Source organism: Laccaria bicolor, genomic scaffold (assembly GCF_000143565.1).
Source record: "Laccaria bicolor S238N-H82 LACBIscaffold_26 genomic scaffold, whole genome shotgun sequence".
Lineage (NCBI taxonomy): Eukaryota > Fungi > Basidiomycota > Agaricomycetes > Agaricales > Hydnangiaceae > Laccaria > Laccaria bicolor.
This window is the reverse complement of record NW_001889897.1, coordinates 154,376-162,943: the sequence shown is the minus strand read 5'-3', so window position 1 is coordinate 162,943 and position 8,568 is coordinate 154,376. Positions and strand designations below refer to the sequence as shown.

The 8,568-nt window shown below is 45.8% G+C and overlaps 3 protein-coding genes across 3 annotated transcripts; 1 reads left to right on the top strand and 2 right to left on the bottom strand.

Moving 5' to 3' along the window:
• Nucleotides 1-814: 814 nt before the first annotated feature.
• Nucleotides 815-2,212, bottom strand: LACBIDRAFT_330279 (uncharacterized protein; the record flags this gene model as incomplete). Its single annotated transcript, XM_001884486.1, has 7 exons — nt 815-861; nt 885-1,155; nt 1,208-1,443; nt 1,590-1,611; nt 1,735-1,755; nt 1,789-1,915; nt 2,094-2,212. The coding sequence occupies 7 exons, from the start codon at nt 2,210-2,212 to the stop codon at nt 815-817; spliced, it is 843 nt and encodes a 280-aa protein (XP_001884521.1).
• Nucleotides 2,213-2,813: 601 nt separating this feature from the next.
• On the bottom strand, nt 2,814-3,717 carry LACBIDRAFT_330278 (uncharacterized protein; the record flags this gene model as incomplete). Its single annotated transcript, XM_001884485.1, has 3 exons — nt 2,814-3,172; nt 3,447-3,526; nt 3,704-3,717. 3 exons carry the CDS (start codon nt 3,715-3,717, stop codon nt 2,814-2,816), a joined length of 453 nt encoding a protein of 150 aa, XP_001884520.1.
• Nucleotides 3,718-5,020: 1,303 nt separating this feature from the next.
• Nucleotides 5,021-6,060, top strand: LACBIDRAFT_252413 (60S ribosomal protein L8; the record flags this gene model as incomplete). The annotated part of the gene is made up of 4 exons (XM_001884580.1): nt 5,021-5,186; nt 5,251-5,516; nt 5,571-5,866; nt 5,928-6,060. The coding sequence occupies 4 exons, from the start codon at nt 5,021-5,023 to the stop codon at nt 6,058-6,060; spliced, it is 861 nt and encodes a 286-aa protein (XP_001884615.1).
• Between the last annotated feature and the right edge of the window lie 2,508 nt (nt 6,061-8,568).

Here is an 8,568-nt window from a genome sequence, read left to right as displayed (position 1 = left end):
CGACGCAACTGGCAACCGCGACCGGTCTAGACCGATCCAAATATTGAGGGACCGCAACCGGACCGCTTTGGACCGGTCCTAATCGGTCCACAACGCAAAAAAAAACCGGTCCAGACCGGTTGCAACCGGTCTTTTGTTGAAAATTTTATTGTCCCGGATATATTAAATGTTACCTCACGTATATAGCATGCGTAGATAGATAATTTAACTCTCCGTAAGCTGGCCAAGATTTGAAGCAATTCGGTCAAGATTTGACTGAGTTATGGCAAAAACGGAAAGGATATACATTCAACTTGCGTATAAAAATGTTTTTGGCCATATCTCAACCAATTCTTGACTGTTTTTGATGATTGAGGGACCGAAAATTGAATAAAAATGTGTGTGAGTAAGGTCCAACATGTGATGGGATGAAAGACCGGTAGCAACCGGTCTAAACCGGTCTTTTTCGGTTTTTAAATATTTACAAAAACATGGCAACTGGCAACTGGACTGACCACAAATGTGGGCAACTGGCAACTGGAAAAGACTGGACTGTGGTTCAGTCCAGTTCAGTCCTATGTATATTTTCAGTCCTGTAGACTGGACCTGCGAACACTAGCACCAGGGGATGAATTCTTGTACCAGAAAAGGGAGCAGTGGTTCATGGCCCACCAGGAGTGCAGCTGGAAGTTTCTTCAAAAGAGCAGTGGGAAAAACATACCATTTTTGGGCGAAAACATACCTTTTTTAGAAGGAGCGATGGGGGGGGACGTCACAGACGGCTTATAAAAAAAAATCTACCCCATGTCATTTCTGAAATCCCTGGGCCCCCTTGTCATAGAGAGGGATAAGAGTCGATGTTGTACCATTGTCGAAGTGGTCCTTGGATTGAAGTCATTGCTCACCCACGTGGAATGCGATGTTGAGGTTGTCCCATACAATCATGCAAGCACTTTCTCCAATTGCTTCTCTGAATTTCTGAGTCCCCTCTTCAGAAAGCCTCCGAACGTGTTTGAGGATAGCACTGTAAGAGATACATATGCCAGCATGTGCAAGCACTTCAATTTCACGCTTTGATGCACCCGAACCAAGTAAGAATAGTCTGAGTGTGATGTGGAAGTCTGTTGCCCTCGTAGATTGAAGTATTCCCATCATAGCACACATTGTTGTAAAGATCTATGTTGCAAATTAGATCTGCACTGAGAGTCTGATAATGCACACTACATACCAGGTTTTCGTCTCTCTGGTTTTCCTTCTGCCACTTGTAGAGAGGCAGAGACATCTCTGTTAGAAGCTTCCAGATGGTTGGTGCAGCCTCCTGCAACTGCTGTGAGAGAGCTTCCATTGAGAATGTTTTCAAAAGCTCTGAGACTGATGTGTAGAACCCCCTAGAAAAGATCTCCTTCACTGCTTTACCTTCCTTCTGTAGTGTCTCGGTTAGTGCTTCGAAGTCCAGTCCCAAGACTGCAAAAAGATGCAACTGGACCGGACCAAGACTGCAAAAGACCGGACCTGCAGTCTTGGTCTTTCAGATTTGAGATCACAAGACCACAAAAAAACCGGTTTACATGGACCAGTCTTGTCGGTTAAGACCGGTCTTTTGTACCTACATAAAAACCCTTCAAAACGCACCTAAGATCATATTTTTAGGATAAAAACTGACAAAGATACATAAAAAACTGTAAAGTATTTCGTGAAAATAGCAGATGTACCTTAGTATTTTTGTATATACATCAATTCTCAACGTAATTTAACGTTCTTGTACTCGTTTAGAAGCTATGAAGAATGTTTATAAAATTATTGACTCACAATTGCAAAATTTATGGCATATTTAGCTGAAAAGCCGGTCTTGAACTGGTTGTAACCAGTTTGGACCAAGACTGGACCAAAGACCGAAAAAGACCGCAGTCTTGCTCTTTTCTGGTCCTGGTCCGGTCTTTTGAGGTTTTAGGAATTGTGTGGACCGGTCTAGGTCTCGGTCTTTTTGTTTTGGGTCAAAAAACTGGACTGGACTGGACTTTCAAGCACTAGTCTTGGTCAAAGTGTCAACCGCAGCATCCACTGCTATTTCTGGGGCACGTCAAGCCAGAGCTTCGATGAGAGCACCGCCGTACTGGTTAGAGAAGCGGGACATTGAGGCAGAGAGTTGCTGGTCCTTGGAATCCATAAGAGTGGTCATAAATTCATTGAACGACTTGAATCCATAGCCTCCCTCTGTGGTGTCCTTCTTCATGACATCAAGGAGTGCCTTTGTGTTTTGCGTCTTCTCTAGTGTTTAAAAGTCCGGTTAGGTTAGGTTATTGGGTGCCCAGGGGCTCTAACCGAGACCGAGACCGGTTAGGGTTCGTTCCCAGACCCAAAATAACCTAACTGGACCAAAGATAACCAACCAAAACCGGTTAGTCGCAGTTACTAACCAGTTAGGACCGAAAAAATAGAAAATCGATTAAAACAGCATATATTTTTCATATTTCTTGCAGTAAATATTATTGCCATGTATCGTAGCTTTAAAATAAGCCCAAGAACGCTAAATTCGGTGAAGAATTGACAATTTTATGACAATATTCTTGAAAGCATACTCTTTTGGCCAATATTTTAGAGATTTGACCATAACTCTGTCAGATTTTTATCGTTTCTCATGCTTTTAGATGCGTTTTGAAGGGGTAAAATAGGGTCGATTTTAACCGGTCATAACTGGTTTTTTAATGGTTAGTTAACCGCAAAATAACCGGTTATTTCATTTCCAGAATTGACTAACCACTAACCATGGTCTGGTCTTTTTGCGGTTAGGTCCGGTCTGGTCTCGGTTATTTTCTGGTTAATTAACCGGACCTTCAAGCACTAGTCTTCTCCTGCTCTTTTGTCTCTTCTCTAAGTTGACGGGCCTGCTCACACATGTGCTGTTTCTCTGCCTCCATCTCGCGCTTCCGTTGCTCCTGCTGCTCCTGGCATAGTTGTTGCTGCTGTTCCAGATCAGCGGCACTCAGTCTTGGCTCAGTTGCTGGGCCAGACTTGCATGCCTTCTTCGTTGGATGGCCTCGTCTGACAGGTGTGGGGTTCATCACGCTGATTGGTGATGATGCTGGGGGAGCGGATTGTCTGCGACGTCTGGGTGTGGATGGCAATGCTTGGGTGCTTGGACCTGCAGTCTCTGTGTCAGAATCTGAGTTGGCAAGTGGGTCGTCTTGAGAGGCTGGTCACTTCTCAGGCATATTAATTTAAGATGTAGCAGGTTTGAGCATGAAAAATGTTGTATTGGAGGACGTCAGCAAAGTGTTCGAAAGTGTAAGTGGTGAGCATGAATTCGAAAATCTGTCTAAGTCCCATTAAATCGTGGGAACTTTCTGCACTGTACTCGATTACAGTTCAAATCTACCAGGTCCGAGTCTAAACAAAGAGATACTTATACTAACAAAGAATTTCACAAAGATAGATTAGGGTCACTGACATCGCGCTTGGTATCTCACAGATGGCGATGATCCTCGGGTTCTCGGTGAGGTCGAATATGTGATGGGGAACTTTTAGAGGTGCTAGGCTTAAGGCGGAACTTTTGAAAAAAAGAATCAGGGCATTTGTCGAACTTCTTGTTTCCAAAACTTCAAAGAAGAAACTTGCAGATACTTTGGATATGTCTCATACTCCCAGCTCACTGCTGCTAATGTACGTTCACAGGGTACTCTGTACAAAAAAAGAAACCCCAAAATTTGATCAGAAACACACCTACCCAAGCACGCGCATTGGGGGATCAAGATGCAGGTTGAAGGTTATTTAAAAATGAACCCAAATGCACAGTCGACGCACTTACCAGGTTGATTCTTCCAAATTTAATTGTTTATCTCAAGTGGAGCAGGTCTGGAGGCAGGTTAGAACTTAGCCATCATGTTCTGGGTACACGTGACTTGGCAAAAAGAAAGAAAACCTTCGAACTCTCTGTCTGGGAGTTGAACCCAGCTTTCGCGCGAGCATACATACGATCCGCGAAACCATGACAGGCGTGTGTACTGACTGATATACTAACAAAGAACTTTAGAGAAGTAGATTAGGGTCACCAATGTGGTGCTGTCGTATCTCACAGATGGGACGACGATCCTCGGGTTCTTGGTGAGGTTGAATATGTGATGGGGAACTTTTAGAGGTGCTAGGCCTATGGCAGAACTTTTGTAAAAAAGAATCAAGGCATTGTCCAGCGTCCTGTTTCCAAAACACTTACGGATACCTTGGATATGTCACATACTCCTGCATTTTTATGAAATGCAGTTCCAGATAGTGTACTGCTGCTAATGTACGTCCGCAGGGTACTCTTTACAAAGAAAAAACCCCAGAATTTGATCAGCATCACACCTAGGTGCGCGCGTTGGGGAATCAAGATGCAGATCGAACGCTGAACGTAATTATTTGAAAACGAACATGAACGCACATGCCACAAATTGGTACATGAAAAAAAAAATCTGCAACGTCAAGCAAACGTCAACTCTCTGTCTGGGAGTCGAACCCAGCTTTCGCGCGTAATTCCCTAGCCATGGGTCTGCCATGACAGACGCGTATAATGACCGATATATCAACAAAGATGGTTGGAAGAGTGTCTTAATTTACAGTGTCATACCTACATAAGCGCTTTCGGCTGCGAGACCAATCGAACTCCGTAACTGAGCAGGCCAACAATATCTTCGGCTATCACCGACCGGAGTTCAAATCCAAACAAATTTCTCCCTCCTCCCATCCACAAGACACCACTTTTCGCCCTCCTCAAGAAACACAAGAGCAAAATGGTACGTGAGACCCTCTCGCGCGGAGGAGTTCGACCAGCAGTAGTTCTCCATCGCATGTTTTGTGTTGGATGAGTGAGAACTTGGGATGGATGGTGAGTTTTTGGAGTGGATGGCGTTTTTGTGCCCTTAACAAACATCTCTAATAGAACTGCATCGAAAGTAATTGAGACTTGTTCTCGGCTGAGCCATTGTGCTATGAAGCCTACTACTTTACTTTTGCTGGGTCATGCGTACTCCTACGAATACGCACGACATTAGAGCTCCGAAGCGCGATGGTCTTCTTTTCTGAAGAACATCGCTCACTTCGTCTCAATGACCAGCCCAAAGCCAAATCCGGAACTGGCAAGAAACCCGCCGCGGCCCCTTTTGGTGCGAGGAAGACCACCAAGGCGAAGAAGAACCCTTTGTTCGAGGCTAATGCCAAGAACTTTGGTATCGGTGCGTTGTCGTCCCGTCGTCTCTCTCTCTTGGTATTCTGAAACTCAGCTTGGACCACACACAGGCCAGGACATCCGACCCCAAACTGACCTCACGTGTTTCGTCAAATGGCCCGAATACGTCCGCCTCCAAAGGCAAAAAGTCATTCTGCACCAACGTCTCAAGGTCCCACCCGCCATTGCCCAGTTCTCTCACACACTGGATAAGAACACCGCTACCCAATTGTTCAAGCTGTTGAACAAGTACCGCCCCGAATCGAAGCAGGAGAAGAAGGCTCGTTTAACTGCTGCTGCTGCGTTTGCTGCCGAGGAGAAGGAGAAGGATGCCAAGGTCCATTCATTCCCTCCCTTTCATTCGCTACCCAACCTCTGACATTAATATGAGCAGGACTCCAAGAAACCCCTCTTCGTCAAATACGGCCTCAACCACATCGTCGCCCTCATCGAAGCCAAGAAAGCCGCCCTCGTTGTCATCGCACATGACGTCGACCCCATCGAGCTCGTCGTCTTCCTCCCCGCCCTATGCCGCAAGATGGGCGTCCCCTACGTTATCGTGAAGGGTAAAGCACGCCTCGGAACCGTCGTTCACAAAAAGACGGCTGCCGTTGTCGCTCTTCAGGAAGTGAAGAGTGAGGATCAGAGGGAGCTCGCTACGCTTGTTAGCGCTGCCAAGGCTAACTTGTGAGTTTTTTGTTGTTGTTGTTTTGTGATTGTAGGGATGCTGATGGGGTTTGGTGGGTAGCTCTGACAAGTATGAGGAGCAGCGCCGTGTGTGGGGTGGTGGACTTCGTGGCAATAAGTCTACCCAGATGCTTAGGAAGCGCGCCAAGGCTGCTGGGCAGAGTACGACTGCTGCTTCGCTTGGGAAGCTCTGAGCGTTTCACGGGAGATGTTTGGAGCGGGGTCCCTTGGAACCTTTTGAGCGGTTTGGGAGTCTGGAGTATCTGCGTATTTGCAGCTTATGTTTATGCAAAAGATGCACAAATGTGTCGTCATGTTCGTATGTGTTATGTTATGTGGTCCTCGATGTTGCATTATGCAGTTTCACTCAAACCTGGTTACGACCTGCTCCTCGTGCTCGGTGTGCTTCTGTCTTATGTTTCTGGTTTTTCGTTGCTCGTCTTGAAGCTTCCCAAATCCGTTCCAGTTACATAACTGCATAATCATATGTAGACCATTCCGTCGCGCGCTCGTATTCAAAACATGATATGGTTCTATAGGCTACTACGAAATTGATCTCGAGCAAGTACAACCGCTGTGGGAACACCAGAGACTGGTCATGTCGAACACCTTTTACTCTAACCCAAGTTCATCGAGGGGAGTTATTTCGGAAGAGATCTCATTCCAATGGGGTGTTCCGAAAGAAATAAAGTAATCCGAATTGTACGAATCAAACGTCACTGTGGGGAGTGTTTGCACCCATATGTGGTGCTTAGTCACTGATTTCGACATTTTGGCACTCACGTGTGGTGTCCGTATTTGGGTGCTTTTCTCGACACTTGAACGAAGTGTGCACTGTTGAACACCCTCTGCTGCGCTGTTCAAAGGTGGAGAGATCACGAGGTGGTGATAGCAGCAACAAGGGGTCGCCAAAGCGAGGCGAGCCCCAAAATTTTTTAGGCTGGGAGTGTGAGCTACACTACACTGCACGTACAAATGTGGATACAAGTACATTAGAATAAAGTCATTTATGAGAAAAAAGAGATAAAAAAAAGATAAAAAGAGAAGAGGGAGTGGAGGGAGGGCCAGAGAAAATCTGAAGAGATTCTGCAGGAGGAACGATACATGAGTATTGAGCTGAGCGAGGTTTTACGATGCTTCTTACAATCCGAGTCTAGCAGACAAAGTCTGAGCCAGCAGGATGTAAGAATGTGCACAAAGCTCAATATGAAGAAAGGCCTCACCAAATGAAGAGTGATGAGAGTGCGTTTATAGAAAACGATAGGCAAAGCCTAGAAGCGAGGATCACTGTTCACTTGGATGAGTATGCGGTGCATAGAGAGAGAGAGCGCGGAGCGCTTACCTGTGCTGGATAGACGTGGTCTGAGAGAGAGAGTGCCAGCACAGGAGAGGGAAGCAACACCGATAACTTCTCCTAACCCAGCATCTGCCAAACTTTGGCACTGAGTCAGGGATCGATGTCACAACCATGATTGACGAGCGGGGCTCAAGGGGGAAAAGGCTCAGCAGAGCTGGTCCTTTTCCTGGCGGAGTTTTGAGTTGGCGCAGAGGCCTACGAAATGCCTCCTTACCCTTGGAACCCGCCATTACGACGATTCATTTGAGTGCTTTCATCTATCTCGATCTTAGCTCCTATGCAAGACACCCACCTACACAATGGCCCCTAAATTAAATACAATAGAGCCTTTATCGCTCCCTTGGCAAGGGGGTGTCGGGATATAAAAAAAAGACCTAGGGTCGATTTTTTTGGTAGTGAGAGCTGGGCTGAACCAACCACCCAACGTAATCAGGCACGTGTCTATTTTAGGAAATATGACATCACCACTGTCTTCCTGTCCTCGTGCCTCTCAACGTTCAACCCTAACAGAAAGTGGGTTTAGTTGACCACACAGTTTCACATCCCACTGGATCACATTGGCAGTGGTCAGCTCTGCTCGGGATCCACAAAAGCAATCCTCCAATCGACAACCTTACATTTTTATTTTTCACATGTTTCCTCGCTGTAACGGTTGCCACACTAACGAAAGTTGTTAATGGTCCGATGTTATTATTGTCTTATGTAAGCAGTCTCAGTGGTGTTTTTTGGTGCATCCTCAGGCATTTAGCACATCTTGAGGCTTTCTAGTATCTATTTATCCACCAGGAAGGCCGCCTATAATTGTTTTGGGCCAAAATTTTTGAGCTTCCAATTTTTTTTTAACGGCCTGATGGCCCAACCAACCAACCGGCCCCCGGTCCGGGATTATGATCCCGACACCCCCTTGTCCCTTGGGGACCTTTTTGTGCTCTGGACATCATCTGGTGATAAAAGCTTGAACGGCTGATGATAGCAGGCCCGTGAAAAAGGAAATTTTCTTGGTGGAGAGTCTCAAAACATGCCGTTTTAAGGGATCCATCAAACAGACTATAAAATCAGTCGCCAGTGACCGTCAACGTTGGAGAAGAATCAAGTTGGAATCAAGTGCTTTAGCTGAGAACACAAAACGCTCATCACCAAATATTGCCATTGAAAATCAGCAGTTCCTTAACTAAGAATAGGTAAAGCATATACTCTGTATTCTAATACAAGCAGGAAGGCAAGGCGGCTAAGGTTGGTTGAATGCCATGTCGTTCCTAATCATCGCGACGCGTTTGTTTGTTTATATTTCTCATCGAGCTTGTCGGAGTTTGAAATCCAACTTGTCATCGTACCATATCCACCT